This window comes from Rhea americana, unplaced genomic scaffold (genome assembly GCF_003343005.1).
Source record: "Rhea americana isolate MKP2758 unplaced genomic scaffold, rheAme1 scaffold_202, whole genome shotgun sequence".
Classification (NCBI taxonomy): Eukaryota; Metazoa; Chordata; class Aves; order Rheiformes; family Rheidae; genus Rhea; species Rhea americana.
This window is the reverse complement of record NW_028186173.1, coordinates 986,482-1,003,418: the sequence shown is the minus strand read 5'-3', so window position 1 is coordinate 1,003,418 and position 16,937 is coordinate 986,482. Positions and strand designations below refer to the sequence as shown.

General features: G+C 37.5%; 2 protein-coding genes across 2 annotated transcripts in view; one reads left to right on the top strand and one right to left on the bottom strand.

Annotated features, from left to right (window-relative positions):
* Window positions 1–7,467, top strand: part of GFM1 (G elongation factor mitochondrial 1) — a 30,982-nt gene extending 23,515 nt beyond the window's left edge. Inside the window, exons 14-18 of the mRNA XM_085304079.1 lie at window positions 563–725; window positions 1,786–1,930; window positions 2,675–2,835; window positions 3,872–3,925; window positions 4,819–7,467. Of these exons, the coding sequence (XP_085160205.1) occupies window positions 563–725; window positions 1,786–1,930; window positions 2,675–2,835; window positions 3,872–3,925; window positions 4,819–4,950 (655 nt within the window). The 3' untranslated portion in view covers window positions 4,951–7,467. The remainder of the gene's footprint in view (window positions 1–562; window positions 726–1,785; window positions 1,931–2,674; window positions 2,836–3,871; window positions 3,926–4,818) is intronic.
* A 2-nt stretch (window positions 7,468–7,469) lies between these two features.
* On the bottom strand, window positions 7,470–16,935 carry RARRES1 (retinoic acid receptor responder 1; the record flags this gene model as incomplete). Its single annotated transcript, XM_085304078.1, has 6 exons — window positions 7,470–9,067; window positions 9,171–9,233; window positions 10,090–10,226; window positions 10,934–11,108; window positions 11,973–12,035; window positions 16,834–16,935. Coding segments are annotated over 6 exons (699 nt in total), but the record flags the coding sequence as incomplete, so codon positions are not given.
* Between the last annotated feature and the right edge of the window lie 2 nt (window positions 16,936–16,937).

Here is a 16,937-nt window from a genome sequence, read left to right as displayed (position 1 = left end):
TATATATACACCCAGATACACAGTAATTCACGTTCTCAAGGTTTTCCTCTCTGGTTCAGTTTGTCCAGTTAAAGTGCTGTTGTCAGAATACTTTGCAGGAGGAGATGGTGAACATGGGAGGAGATTAAAAAAAAAAATCTTGCTCTTAAGTCATCAAAGAGACAAGTCTAAAGGTGAGCAGGCAATATTAGCGTTGTTTGCTGCACACAAGGGAGGTTTCTGGGGAGTTTCCTTTTCTGAGTTTGTTTTTTTTTTCTTTGAGATTACATCATCACAATCACCCAGTTTCTAGCTCGCAAGATGAAGAAATGTTTTCCTTCTCTTAAGGAAGTACTGAAATGAGAGGAGTTCAGAAGGATTAGAACTCCTCTTAAGACAAGCTAAATAAATATTCTCAACTATTCTTTCAGTCACTGTTATGGTATTTAGCCCTTTTRGTTAAGTGTAGCTACACGGAATAAAGGAAACTGCAGTATGAGAATTTTTGCTGTAAAAAATGGGATGAAAGCATCGTTCGTGTAACGAGTAACATGGTGCTCTGGGTTTGCTTGTTTGTTTTTAGGTTTGAATTTACACACAAGAAACAGACCGGTGGGGCAGGCCAGTATGGTAAAGTTATAGGAGTTCTTGAGCCTCTGGATCCAGAGGACTACACAAAGTTGGAATTCGAAGACAGAACTATTGGCACAAATATTCCAAAACAGTTCGTGCCTGCTGTTGAAAAGGTGCGGAGCATTCTGTGATTTGTGCGTGTGTGTGTGTAGGACCTAAGGAGTATTGATTCTTGTCTTTTTCCTGCTATGCTGTCAATATGTACTATGTTTGTCTTACCCCAGGCAAGGAGACTTTTCCCATTACTTCAGTAGAAGCAAAATCAACTTTGTGTGTTTTTGCTTAATATCTTACATTCCTAAGTTTTCCACTTAATTTAGAAGTGACTGTTTGTTTTCTTTACTAGCRTGTTCTTAGCTCTGTTTCCGTAGCAATGCCTCTATACAAAAGGTAGGCTTTCCTTTCTTACAGTAAAACAAACCTCCTTCTTGGAACCTGCTTTTTAATTCTTCTGCTTTTGATTGTGGTCACTTGATCCTAGTCTCTAATTTTGAAATATGTTACATGATTTTTTTTGTTATTTCTCAGAAAACACTTATGTAAGAAACTGCAGTTAAGTTAGATTTCCCAATAAATAACCCAGTATTCTTTTTTTTTCCCCTCCTCTGGGGCTTCTTCTATATCTGCCTCTGTTCACAAACTGTTTAATTGATCCCATGCAGATTTAAATAATGCCTCTTTGTCACCATCTTAGCACCATCTTTGGATTCTTATAATAATTAAACTAAAAGAATTCTATCGTCTTCTGTGATGCAACACTTACCAATTTTTGCCAAACAATGGAAAAACTTGTAATCTTAAAGAATTTTGTTCTGCAGTCAAGTAGTTAAAGTAGTTGCTCTCCACCAAGAGCCTTTCAGTTATTGTTCACAGACTTCACTAACAAAACAAAATACTGAACACATTTTTCAACTTCTAATCTGATTTCTGTTCTTAAGATGATATCAAATTGAAGAACAACAGTAAAAAATTTTCAAATGCTTGAGAGTGAAAAGTTTCCCTACTATGTTGTATTTTGATGTCATCTTACCAAACAAGAATGTTCATTGTCCAGATGTGTGATTGTTGTTAAAAGTGTTTTGTTTAATATCTTTTATAGGCTGTTGTTAATGCTGCTGTTTTTAGATCTTCATTTTGTTTGAGTGCTGCTAACTTTGAGATGTTATTTGACAGGGATTCCGAGATGCCTGTGAAAAAGGTCCGGTGTCAGGGCACAGGATATCTGGAGTTCGGTTTGTCCTGGAAGATGGTGCACATCACATGGTGGATTCTAATGAAATCTCTTTCATCAGAGCAGGAGAAGGAGCTCTAAAGCAAGGTATAAAGCTAGTCATTTGAGCATGCAGTCCTGCTGGATTTTTTTATTGTTGGAGCCAAATTAAACAGCCTAATTTTCTTCATTTGTTGCCTGGTGTATCTATGCATACATTCAAAGTTTGATGGCCAGTTATGTAGTGCAGAATGAATGCAAGAATTCATAGAAATTTTGAGGAAGGCAATCTAATTCTTTACTGTGATCTAAGAAAAAGGGTTGCTTGGTTCCTTTATACAGCTACARGAAGTATGAACAGCTTAATCTTTATAGAGATAACAAAACAACGTTCTGTCAAACTGCATGCCTCTCAGCATTATGGTCTCTGAAATAGGAGGTAGRGGAGGTAGAATTCTAAAACAGTAGTATCGTTTTCCCCACTGATGTAAGAAACATTCAGCATTAGCCACAAAGACACTTCATTGCTGTGCACAGGAGTATCTTGCATGATACCAGGCTTGTTTTCTAGTTTGTTTAGCTGCATGTGAATTTAGCTGAAAGTTAATTTATACGGTCTTGCAAAACACAACTTCCATGAGTAATGCATTACTGTTCCCTGTTATGGTCATGGGTCTAATGGGAAACGTGTTGCCATAGCTGTTACTTCTGGCCTCACCACTCTTAATTCTGTAGCAGCACTTTGGTTTCTTGCAAGGCTGAATTAAAGATCATTTAATGTGCATGAACTAGGTAGGCATAAGAGTTATAAGTATTTTTATTCATGGGTTTTTTTTTTTCTTTTCCTTCCAGCTATGGAAAATGCTTCTGTGCGTATACTTGAACCCATTATGGCAGTGGAGGTGATGGCACCCATTGAATTCCAAGGAGCAGTGATAGCTGGCATTAATCGCCGTCATGGAGTGATCACAGGACAAGATGGCACAGATGATTACTTTACTCTTTATGCTGAGGTGTGTGTTGTTAACTGGTTCTTGATCCTTTTTTCTTTCTCTTCCTGTGTTGCCATTTAACTCCATTGCTGTTTTTCTTATTAATATATATTAAAACTTACAGCCAAGTTACTCAATGGATATGTATAACATTAATTTTCAACTCAGCAGTGCAATATAAACATAATATTACAATGCAATGTATGTATGTATACACAATGTATATAGTGCAACATAAGCCTATTATAAATCTGTCTTGCTTCAGAGAAACCAACTGACTAACCTAAAACCTTATGGGGCAGAGAAGGGAACAGAACTCAGGTTTCTTGCAGTTCAGCATAATGCTCTATTCACTGCATTGACTCCCCATACCCGTGCTTCAGTTGTTTACTAGGACCCCTTTAATGAGCCAGATTCGGCAGCTGTACTATTTCATAGTGAAGTGAAACAAACTCTGTGCAGCAATACAGATGCACAAAGTTAAGAGGGGAAATCATTTGTCAGCTATCTTTCTTCAGCTGTTAACTGGAGACATTAATAATTGGAGATGCATGCAGTGATTGCCTTCCAAGCCTTTAGTGTCCCTTGTAAAATGCATTCATTTTCGTATTAGGTCATATGAAATGTATTTCTAAAATGGTTGTGGGGTAAATCATCTCAGCAAAGCTGAGCTAATGACAAACCGCATGCTGAGTCATTCCTATTTTGAAAAGTATAGTGTGTTTAAAAGCTAGAGTCTTGAGTTTCTAGCATCATGATCTCTTGCTTGATAATGCAGATTACTGTCTTTGARATATTCCAATAACTGGTGTATTCTAACTCTGAGATCTTTGGGGTTTTCCTGCTGAGTATACCTTCACTCATGAATATTCATTAGTTGAAAAAGGAACACTTACTGAAAAAGTTAAGAAAATCGGTACTGTTTACCAAGAACACCAGATTTTACAAACTGGCTCTTTATATCATAATAAAGATTAATTGGATGGTAACCAAGAATTAGTCGAAAAACTAATTGCTCTTACTAGAAGAATAATATGCTTAATATGTATGGTTTTAGGTGCCACTGAATGATATGTTTGGATATGCCACTGAGCTGAGGTCTTGTACAGAGGTAAGTACTTTCAGTGGGTTTTTTTGCTATAATGTATTTATTTGCATAGATCAAGTGTGTTTATTTGCATCATCCTATACATAAGCAGTTTTAAAGGAGATAAAAATCAAAATACAAATGCAGAATAGGAGAATAACCTTAGAGTTATTACTGTTACTTTAACTACTTTTTAAATATTTTAGTTATCGCTAGCTATGTCGTTTCAGGCTAAAGATTTCTTTTATACTTTGGGGAGGAAGGAGATAAGTCTTAAATAATTAAAAATGGTAAATACCAATAAAGGTATTAAATTCTTATACTTTGGGGAGGAAGGAGATAAGTCTTAAATAATTAAAAGTGGTAAATACTAGTAAAGGTATCAAATTCACAKGTTGGAAAATTTTTTGCATACTCCAACATTCAGTTTCAGATGTCTGCAAGTTAAAGAGATTTTTGAAAGAAGTGCTTGCATTAATAAGGTGTCCTTTTTAACAATATACATTTCTAAGGTTATACATTGATTGAATTCCTCCGTGCATWTGAATCCAATGAGGCATTTTCTTTGTGTTTTACTAATAATTAACTGTTTCCCTTCTTTGGTGATATAGAAGTACCTGTATTCTGTGAGCATTTTGAATGGATTGTTGCTAATATCATAATCATTCTCTGGTTTTCAGCAAAATTGCTACACTGGGATGGAAACTACAGGCAGTATTATAATCTTGTATCAAAGAAACAATGTTCAGATACTGTTTATTTTTGTATCTCATAACTACATGCTTCAATATAGTCTGTATGCTTCATTGTAAATTATTGTTGCATGTTTACTTCATAGATGATGGTGTAGCCATGTGCAAAATAGTTACTTGTTTAGCATCCTAACTTCTTTTCTTATTCTTTTTCCAACTTTTCAGGGAAAGGGTGAATATACAATGGAATACAGTAAATATCAGCCGTGTTTGCCCAGTACCCAAGAAGAAATAATAAACAAATACCTTGAGGCAACAGGACGACTTCCTGCAAAAAAGGGCAAAGCTAAGAGCTGACTTTCTTCCTTTTGAGTGCATTGAACAGTTTTTCACAATCTTCTCTAAAGCTCAATTGCCCAGGTGATAGAAGAGATGGAGGCTGGCTGGATACATATGGACTGCAGTGGGACTTCATTACGTTGTAATGTATGGTATTCTTAGAAGTCACTGGAAGATTGCAACTGAATTGGTTGCTTGTAGATGCCACTCATTAACAAAATATATAAACATGATAACATTGATAATTTGTTTTGAAATTTGTCTCAATCCATTTGTATTAAAATAATTTTATTTTTTTACTTGATAAAATATTGTTGTGTAATTAGGCTAGTTACTGTTTCTCTGTTTTTGAAAGATTAAAAATCCTAGTTTAGGAGACTAAATGTTAACTGCCTGATAGGCACAGGGGATGAATTCTCATCTAATATGGTCAGTAGTTTTCACTCAGATGCTCCAAGCACAGATTGTTTGGTCCTGCAATTCACTTAGAGCATATAGTCTAGTAAAAAAAAATGCYGGTATTTTCTTTTCCTCCTTCAGGAACAATGTTTAAGATCCTCCAAAGTCATAATGAATGAATGAACAAATTCACCTGTTAGCGGAACTGGCGTTTCACCAAATCTGCTTACCACAGATGGTACAATGCGTTTGAAAAAAGTTGACAAGAATTTACATAGAAGTAAACTCTTTTCTAAACTATGAGCAATATGAATTTATGTATATGTTGCTTACTTGGCTCCAGGTGCTCTACCTTCCTAAAAAGATCTCTTTGTCATAAAACCAAACAAAAGGATTCCTTTTCCAGAATCTTAAAATCAAGAGATCATGTTCCTGTTGATGCTCATCTTGAGAATCACTTAGTTAGATATTCTTCACTTACAATACAGAGAAAAATTGAGGCTGTTACAGTTAAATGAGAGAGAGAAGATACCATTTTTTTTTTAATGTTATTACTGAAAGATGTTCTGTGAATTTTCCTTGCGTGCTTTCTCTTCCTGACTTACTCTGCTTACAGCATTTTTGCAGATTTCCAGTAAGCAGATAGGGTATGAAGTTCCAGTTCAAAACCAACTGCATTCCTGGCACAGGATTGTGGTTGATGTTTACCAGACACGGACAGAACTGTAACGGCTGTGTTTTTTTGTCTCAGTCCTCATAGAAAGAAAGTGAAAATTATTCATTTTAAACTTCAAGTAAGTGCAGTGTCAGAGATTTGTCAGGGGCACATAAATATTAACTAAGCATGGGCTTAAGGTTGTGCATGTGTATCATGTTGCTTGGGGCCAATTCCTTCTTGTTTTCCTTACATCCGTAGCATTATTTTTGTGAAAAAATTTCAGCTGGAACTAGTTTTAAGGAAAGCCCTGCAGGTTCTCTTTCATTTAGGAATTTTCTTAAGCAAACAAATATTACCACACCTTTGCCAAAACTCAAAGAGGGCTTATAAAAGCAGTATGAATGCAACTGCAAAGAAAGAAATGAAATAGTTATTTTAGTTGTATTTTTCACTTTTATGTTATACTTTTTAGAGGTCAGTCATGATGTGAAATCTTGGCTCTGGTTCTGCCAGATGCGTGCTAGTTCTCTTCAAATCTAACATGGACGATGAGCCTGCACTCAGAGGAGCACARCATAGGTACAACTGAGCCACAGTATGGTCTACTACACTAAAATGARAGGGAGAAAAAACAACAGGTAGGAGGGAGGACAAGTGGAGAGCCAGAGACAGGGGAAGCACGGAAGGAAGCACTGGCAAGAGCCTAAAGGGGACTGGGAAAGATGGAGGGGTTGTAGCAGCAGCAACCTGAGACAGTKAGGAGCATGGAACAAGGGCAGTCATTTTTGGGGTGTCCTAGACCTTGTTTCTTCATATTTCTTTTCATTTTTTTTAATAAAGTTTTCAGTAACATGGGTAGTGTATCTGATTTAGTTGATTTCTTAGCAGTGAAGTTATGGAACAGAACTTTCTTCTCTTGTTTGTATCCAATCTCCTGCAGATATTCTCATTGCAGTTTCTTCGCATGAAGAATTCAGTGTGAACCAAGTGGAGTCTTGACTCAGATAATGTTTACTGTTAACAATTTAATAATGGTAATTGAATTTTGCTCGAGTAAAACCTGCATAGATAATTTCAGATCTTGATCCACTGACTGAAATCTTGGCCCTAAAGACTTTGATGGAAATTTTGCCATTGAATTTCAGCTGGATTGGTACTTCTGCAGAAGTCAGGATTGTGCARTTTCTTAACTGATAAAAAGGTTGTGCTGCTTACTTGGAGTCTAAGTTACACTGACTTGTCAAGTTGGAAACACGTCATTCTCTGTTCTGGGTCCAGAAAGCAGTGGCAGAAACAAAGTAAGGAAGCTAATCTTATAGCTCAATATATTGCTAAAATAGAGCTCCAGTGTGCAAAATCTCTATTATTTTCTTGTTTAAATTCTAAAAATTTGTATTATTAATTTCCTATTGAAGTTGTCATTAAAAGCTCTGATTACATGTTTTGCCAGCAAAAAAGAAAATACAGAGTATGTGAAATTCTGTTTTACTGAATTTATTTTAATGTGTTATGTGCTGATATAAAAAGCTTCAGTCAGTATATCAGAGACTAATACGGTTGTATAAAATGCCTAAATTATTTTAGGTTATCAAGATCACACAGTTTATCCATCCCCCCAGCTAATTAAAGCTTTAATGTTAAGTATCTTAATCATCATTACTGGTTACAGATCACTGGTAGCCTAGARTACTACAAGTTGTAGAAAATAACCATCCCAGAAGCAGAGACCATCTCCTGCTTCCCTAAGTAAGGCATACTTATTACATGGAGTTAATTTGTCCTGATAGAAATTATTGTTAAGGGAAAAAAAAAAAAACAACTCCTCAAAATAGTGTGGCATAATCTTAGGGAGCAAAGGTGGGGGAGTACATTTGGGGTGTGGGAGTTGCCCTAAACCCAGAATGGAGAATTTGGTGTGAAAGGACAAAAAGATGTTATTGTAATAAAACTTTGTTGTATTTAGGATGGGTAAAAGACATGGCAGTCATTAAAATACAGTATCTGATTGACTGGATATTCTGACAGTGGGCTATTCCTCAGCCAAACCCAAATGTGGAAATTTATCTGTACAAAGTCTTTGCTGTTCTGTCCATCTTTGCTTAGCAGCTAGAACTCTTGTCTAAATTGTAAACAGACAAAAAGATGCAAGTTTCGTTTTGACAAACACTTCCCTTGCGGTGTTGTAGACTGGTGGCAGACGTGGGGAGACAACAAAATATGTTTTCCTTATAGCAATATATTCTAAGTTGACTTCACAAATATGAGAAGAGAAGCTTCCTTTTTTTCTAAGCTACGCAGCAGAGAAGAGCTGTGCGCCAGAAGGACTTGGGCCATCTGTGGATCATGCAGGCTCTGGCCAATGGCTTGTATAGGGCCTTGTGGGGAGAGGTTTCGCTGCCTCCACTGGTTCACATCCTTTCAGTGGCCAGATACTGGGAGAAGATGGAAAGCTATGCTCAACCAGTGAGTCATAAAAGAAAACCCAACCTCCACTGTGTGTAATGGTATTTGTTTATTGGAGATTAAAGTTAAAAATTAGCAAATAATGTATCTATCCAAAAATCAAAAAAAAAATTTAAAGTATTTCTCATAGTGACAGATTAATGTTTTTCTCAGGATTTTTATCCAAATATATTAACTTTGTTCCCAAACTATGTTAATATAAGTAACATAGTCGCATAAAATCAGCCTGTGTATGTATATCTATGCACGTATATAGTAGCAAAATTTTTTTAGGTAGCTCTCTAGAACATGTGAGCTTTTACCCTCGAAGAAATTACAGAAATTCATTCTGGAACAAAACAGACTAGTGAAAGCATCTAAAGTCACTGTAGTGTGACTTGTATAGAGAAGTTATCACAACTCTGGGTTTGTTAACAGAAGGGTTTTCTCATTTAATGACAAAACTGACAATCTCTTTTAAAATTTTTCTTCTTTTTCCTGTAAAATTCCAGCAGCTGATCCAGATTCCATTCCAGATGCCTCTTCAAACCACTGATTCTCTGAAGCACAGAAGGGCTTCACTTTCAGAGTGCGACCAGGAAGCCAAATGRCACGCATGTGGCATAAAATCATTTCCTGGAGAACAGATTTAGGAAGAAAAGAAAAAAGGTTATCTTTATGATCTTTTTGTTGCTTCTCTGTTGATGAAGGTAGGTATTACACATACATGCTTTCTTACCTGTGTTGGAATTTCATGAAGTAAGACAGTGTAGTCAAACTCAATAGAATCATCTTTCCTTATCTGGATATGTAACAAAGGAAAAAGCAACCAAGAACACAAAGTTATATTGTTAAGTATAGTACCTACTCCAATTTAATTGACTATATTTAGCTTAACAAGGGAGAGGGCTAAAAAAGGGCTCGAGAAGCCTATGATAGTTGGCTGGAATAAGATAGGTTTTGTATGTGGAGAGGAGGGGAACTGGGAACAATTTCTGTTTGACGACACTAACTGGAGTGTGAGTTTGGAGTCTGACTGTACTCTGACATGAAACTAGGCTTACTCAGATGCTTATTACTTAAGTTAACCCTTGAATGAATTTGAGAATTCTATTAATCTCTTTCTGAAAAAAATATCATTCTAAATAACTTGGAGTAAGAAGCAATAGCAAAAGCTATAAATAGCACACTATTTATAGATCACAGATGACTGAGGCAGAAACAAACCCTTGGAAACTCCTATTCTATATGCTGCAGCTGTGCAATATGTTCTCCGAGAGGGCTGATAYCATATTAAATTGATGCTTCCTTTGAGCTCAGCTAGGAAGGCAAAGAACACTAGGAATGACTTAGTGACTTAGTGTGAGGGTGATGAATTGCAGGACCACATGTTCAAATCCTCTGATTAATCCTGCAGAAGCCAATAGATTTGCTYATTCAAACAAAACAGAATTTTGTCCAAATGAATAACGTTTTCTACCAAACTCTGGACTAAATAACTTATTCTGATTGAGATACTTGTATGTGAAGCCACTAGGCTACTGAAGAATCACAGATATTACAGAAAGTGTGAGCTGTCGATGGCTGTTTTATTTTCTGTTGCTTGGTAGACAGTGTTGATTTCTGTAACATAGACTTGTAATTTCTACTTGGCTTACCCACTGCTTCACAGACTTGACTTGTGCCATGGAGTAACTCAAGTTCTCTGTTGATTTTTCCCACATTATGAAACTGCTGCCAGCAACAGCCAAAGCCCACACTGGCTCAAGAGCAGGCTCAATATTTCCATAGCTATCTGAAAGAGAGAAAGAAAATAATATAAAAATGATGAATTTGCTTGTTCTTCAGACAAATGATAAACCACAGAGCCCTTTGAATGTAGCACAGCACAACTCCAGGGAAGTAACTCTTCCCTCGGACATGTTAAAATCTTCAACGTGGAAGAGAATGAACTGACTTACTGTGACTGCAGAAGTATGAGAGCATGATGGAACTGAAATTATCAAGAGACATTRTTCATAGGCTCCCCCTAGGGAGATGAGAAACCCAGCATCCACAAGGATGGAGGTGACTRCCTAACCCAGGAGGAAAAGAGGGACTAGGGCGCTATTTCTGATATGRGAAAACTCGGTTAATCATCCCTTTGTGAATTTCCATCCACAGGTGGAGGAAGATTTGTGGGTTAAGGCAGTTGTTATTACTTGAAGACGTTTTACATTCACTTGAATATAGAGTTGCATAGGCTTGTTTTCAAATTCTAAACACCTTCACTGTGTTAACTAACRCTTTTGCTAAACCCAGCAGGGGTTTTTCTCCTCAAGAATCTTTAGCAARGTAGAACTTTTTTTGGAGGGAAAGRAGGAGGATAGTTAGCTCTATAGTTTTAGGGTGCTACTGTGAAAATATATTTATTTTTTAAAATGCATGCACCTTTCCTTTGTCCTTAAAAGTGCCAAAACTCTTTGATATGAAAYGACATAAAATTATTTGGGGAGAAAATACCTGGAATATCATTTGCAATTATTGGTTTGGTTTGTTGCTTAATTTTTTGGTAAAAAGTGTTGTCCTCTTCTTGGATTTGCTTTTCATCTTTGGTATCTAGGCAGTTGATAGTGACAGCAGGCGGAGATTTTCTCTTCTGATAGAACACTGTAGCAAGGCAGTTCCCAACATTTTGCTATAAAGGTAGAATTTCAAAGTTACTATTAATCAACATTTTATTTACATGCAACACATTTTAAAAGAGCTCTTGATATTAATGTGAAATATATGTATGTAATAAGTACATTACATTTCTATACAAGATACTTTGTAGGAAGCTGTATGAGGATCACAGAAAATCTTTAGAAGGATATATTTTTTACAGAAAAGTAAATAGGTTAAAAAAAAAGACTAAAAAGGTGATTTAACAAAACTTTTTAAATATGAAAGAATACTGACTGATAACACAAGCTTTCATTGTACAATACTTCTGCCTTAAAACAAAAACAATCTAATGATTCGTATTAAAATTCTGAAAATAATTTGAATTTCATATAATGTGCGGTAATGGAAGAGCAGATAACTACGGTACAATTGCTAATGACAACTGTCTGAGAGAATGAATGGAGAGGGGGTTATAACTAAAAAAAGAAAACTGTCTGGTATTCATATTTTGGCGTGTGGACACAGCAGGAGCTACATCCAGATAATGAGGACCATACTGCARCACTGAATTTGGACCACTGCAGAGTTGCATTCAGGAGCTCAGTTGCCTGGTGGGACTCTAACAAGACAAGCTTCTCCGGCGTTGAGCAAAGTAAGGAGCTAAGGGGTTTTGGCTGCTTGGACCTCTACAAAGGCAGAGGATTGATCAGACGCAATACTGTGTTGATACTAAGAGCAAGCCATGTCCCATACTGGACATGCAGGTAAAAGCATAAAAATAAGTCTTTTTATTGTGAAAGATCCATTTACAGAAACAGTTAAATATATCCTGTTTTGAAGATGTTGAAGTTTAACACATGCTATCAGAGAAAAACATGGTGAACTATAAACTTACCCTGGTTCTGTAGTCTTCAGTAGTGAACTGCAGGTAATATTTRTGACCAATTCCCGGGATGTTCTGGAAGAGAAAAGAGTTCTGTCCACATTATAACTATAGCCTTACATRTTATTTTAACTTAATCATTGCTGAATGCATGGCTCAGGCAGCAGTATGGTGACACACATCACAGTATCCCTTCTTTTTGAAGTAGGGACTCCACGACAAACTCATGAAGAAGAGTCCTGCCCTCTTAAAAGTAGTATCTGAGGTCATTTGAATCAATCAGAAAACAAGGAACATTAACTTAAGTAATTAATTCAAATCTTATTTTGTGTCTCTACTTTTCTGTTAACTCCTTAGAGAAAAAGTGTCTGTCACTGGTTGACTAAAAAAAAAAAAAAAAAAAAAAAAAAAAAAAAAACTAAATAAAAAAAAAAAAAAAAAAAGTTGCTTAGCAACTAAAAATGCTTTACTAGTCATGAGTACACAGCATATCAACCTATATTTAAGTGATTTTTTAAAACTACATTAATGCATTAATTTTATTGTTCATGTTTTTTGTTAGAAAATAGCAAACAACCCAGGTTTACCCTATGGTAAACCATACCAGTCTGCCTATGGCTGGATAAAAACCATTCAGTTAAATGTATATATATAGTATCAATCTCAGACATTTTATAGGTATAATTTTATAGGTACATAAGCTAGTCACTTCTAAGTCCCTGCAGAATCAGGTTCTTATAGGGGTGATACAAAGAAAAGAGGGTGTGGGAGAAGGGTACTCATGAACTACCACTGCCTGGGAGCACTCAGTATCTGCAGCAGTACCTATAACATTGCAATAACTGAGGAAATACTGGTCTGAAGATCTCAGCAGTAGTATGGTATGATATGCAGCACATGATCCTGCAAACTGGGAACCTGCTTCATAAAAGTTAAGATTATAAAATATATTGCCTGGTCCATTTTATAAACAGGATGCTGTTACTTTCCACTTCAATGCCACAAAATGCAGCGACCTCAGYGATACTGCTTTAACAAAATCGCTTCTCTTTCCCGAAGAATAAACTAAGGTAACTCTGTGAGCACCGAAGAGGGAAAACGAGGGTTCCACGGCTACCTCATGGCCTTGTACCTTCRGGAAAGCGGACAGATGAGATACACTGATCCGATCCTAGCAGCAAGTGTGAAGGATCTTAAAAACAACAATAAATAACCTTTATGTTAAAGAATGGTTCAAAGCCTTTCTCCATGGAGAGACACAAGAAGAAAAATGCAGGTCAAAGTCCTTCACAGGACAGATTGATAAGGAGTAACTTCAAAAAAAAATCAAAAGGAGGTATTTTTTGCACAGGCTWTCAGAGTGCCCTTGAATATATAGATGAATCACATCTCACCGACTGATTTACAACAGAACAGGAATTACAAAGGCTAATTTAGGCTTAGCGATGCTAATCTTGCTAGGTTTTTTCTACCATGACTGGAAAGAGGCTGACTCCTCTACCCAGCATGTCAAAGCACAAATCTAATTTATCCGCTCTGATTTGCCCTCTGGAATACCACCTTTCATGGAGTAAGGCCAGAATGAAGTGAGCTTTGCAAACACCTCCATCCCTCTAAATCTGCCACCTCCAAAGCTACCAGCAGTTCAGCTACCCTATCATCAGAAATTGCACTTGTAAGGAAAAATAAGAGAATACCCCTTGCTGCTAGGAAATGACCAAAAGCACCCGTTGTTGCACAGAGCATCAGAAAGGTCTTAGAAATGTACACCTTTGAAATGTATCATTTTCTTGGATTTGCTAAAACTTGTCACTGTTCTTGCTTTGATTGTTCCTGACAGAAATGGCTCAGTTAAATTCTGAGTCTGTGGGATATCACAGACTGCCCTCRTCTCAAGCATGCTAAAACAGAAGGTTAATACTGGTCCTGAAAAATACTAATTACTATGAACAGTACCAGTGTATCATTTAATAGTGCAAGAGCACAGCCTGAAAAAAGTATTTGGATGATCTGCTCTTTATCAATCAGTCTCTCTCTAGCAACTTCATATTCATTTGAGAGGGAGGAGTCTGAGTGACAGAATAATGAGGATGATTTTACATTTATAGATAACTGTTTGCTTGTAAATTGACATTTAGTGTTGTTTAACCATCTGGTATTTTTTTAAGTTACTCCTTTAATTAAATCAGACATAAGCAAATCAAAGTCTCTTGGCATGCTATACTGTGATTTATTAGATAAGCTTTTTGACATACAACTCAAAGCACTTCTATGTCTGAAAGTTTGTTCCTTTCACATTAATGATTAGTTTAATAAAAGGTATTCTCCCTTATCACCAACCTATTCCTGCTTTTATCCTTAAACTATCATAGTGATTCTAGCACTACTTACATAGTATATTTTGTTACATAGTTTTTCTGTTACAGGACATACATAAGGTAGCATGTAAAAAAGGCGTTTTACAGAGAATACAAGTTGCCTTTCAAAGAGTGCATTTAAGTCAAATTGCTGTATTCCAGCAACAGTATTGATTTGTTAGCCTATTATTTATTTATTTTTAAATACAATACTCCTTGAGTAAACAGTAGGAGAATCCTGGCTGTTTGCATAATGTTGGAGGTTAGAATCCTAAACAAATGTGTACATATTTTACTGATCTAAATTTGTGCCTTTCTGTTCCTATCATGTCTTCTTCCAGGAAGCCCTTAATAGCAAAATAGTAGAGTTTAATTCACAGGACATGGCCATCAGCACAGCACCTGCCTTTAGCACACACACTTAGTTACATACTGCAGATAAGAAGGACAAACTGATTTAGATCCTTGCTCTACTTTTATAAAATCTCATCCTGAAGAGGAAGTCTGCAGATTGGCCCAGATCATGCTGTGAAGGGAGTGGAGGAAACGGAGAGAGGTTGAGTTCAGGTCCTTATCATCTCTGCTCTGCTTCCTCATTCGCCCCTTCGCCCCTGCCCCCGGTTTGTGCTTTAGCCAGAAATACATTGTCCTTCTGATCTGCTTATTCTCATTTAAAATKACAGTCTGTTACATGAACAGACATTCTTGGCATAGCAGAATAATTTAAAAAATGGTTTCTTTCTGAATTACAGGTTTATGAAAGAATCAGTTACTTGCGGCACAGAAAGAAGGGTCTAATCCCTCGTGATAACCACTGCAGTTTCTAGTTACTGTAAAGCTACCTGAGAGATGTCCCTTCTGTTGTTCTAACATTCTTCATTTGATCAAGTATTAACATTTTGTTCTTTCCTATAGCCTGGGCTCTTACGAAGGATAAAGCACAGTGACATAACCGTGTTCCTCTTCTTGCTCTCGGTCCAAAGATGAGAGCATGTGAAATARTTGCACTCAACGAGACTGCAACACTCCTGGAGCAGGAGAACCGTGGCTTTGATTTAACGGATTGCCTGCTGAGCCTTTCGACAACTGTCCTGAAGTCGCAYGGTACAGCGCAGCAGTCTGACCGCACACACCCAGTTGTAACAGCTGGGTCTTAAAGCCCTTCACATAGTTAAGCTTTCATACTTAAGCCAATACTCTTCTGTCTAGAGTATCTCCTCATTTGAAAAAATGCGCAATTTTTCCTCCAATGTTATTTATCCCATTGGTGTCACTGAAAAAAATAACAATTTTTATTGCCATGATAACTTTACGAATAGTAACCAGCCACTGATAAAATATCTCAGCAGTTTCATTGCATTTCCTTGGTAGCAAACTCTAATGAAGAAAAAAAAACTATTGTAACTTTGTATAAACTCACTATTTGGTCTCCGATTGCTCAATAGAAGAATACAAAAAAAAAAAAAACCTTTATGACTAATGATTTGGTAAAAACTTGGCTTAATACATAATTCTGTGCTTATATGGTTTTTGAAGGAGAGATTCTCCACTTACAAAACCTTGACCATAATAATACTTGACCGTAATTATACTTGCTTAGAAGGCTCATAAGTGGCACTATACAACTAAAATATGTACTCAATCTGGAGATACGGACCAGCGGATTTCTTCAGTCTTCGCAAGGAGGGGAAGAAAGTGTGTTTGTCATGAAAAAAATTCTTAACTTTTACAAATTTATTTCTAGATTTTAAGAAAAAAAAACCCACTGTTTTCACTATTATGCCAAAATGCATCAGTAAGGTTGAATAGCTGTTTAAGAGCAATATCATTCCAGGTCAACACGGAAACCAGAGTCCAGTTAAGCTGCTCTAACCACCCGCTAGCCACGACGGCAGCGAGAAGCAGGCACAGAGTGAGACGTGCCCCTTCRGCCCCTGTTCAACCAGGCAGGAGGAAAAAGCCAGCAAAAGTGGCTCTTTATTTTCTCCCTCTCTCTGCATTTGGTTTTCCCTAGACAGTCTACCTACCTGCCACGGATTTGAACTCCCCCCATTAAAATGTGGGGACCTGACTGCTGAGAAATGAGCAGAGATGGTTAAATTCCAAACGGAGGACCATAGTAACTTAAATGACCGGAACACATGAAATCACAGCTGGGTGCCAAGACGAGCCTGTGCAATCTCCATCCACTAAACTATTCTGGTAGCCCAATTTCAGCAAACGKTGCGGTTCAGTTGCTTCTCTTAATAAGAGCGTGTGCTTTCACGGCTCCACGAGGTGAATGCTGCTGTGACCTAGAGGATGCGCATTTGAGTAGAAAACCCCCCAAAACCCAACCACAGCACGAGTGAGAAGGGACAACACGGAGGCGCAGCCCTGTGCAAGGCAGGGTTTATCGCGGCTCTCCGCCGCCTGTCGCCAGGGCGGGAAAGCCTCGCCGGGGTCCGAGTTACACGGATCGCAGGACCGTCGCCTCTGGCAGAGTTGCTGCCTTGGAGGCCGTCTGCAGTCCCTACCTTGACGGAGGCCTTGCGGACGTGGCCCAGCGCCCGCAGCGCGGCGGGCGAGCCGGCCCGCGAGTTGCGGTAGTGCAGCGCCGCCCGCGCCGCCGCCGCCGCCT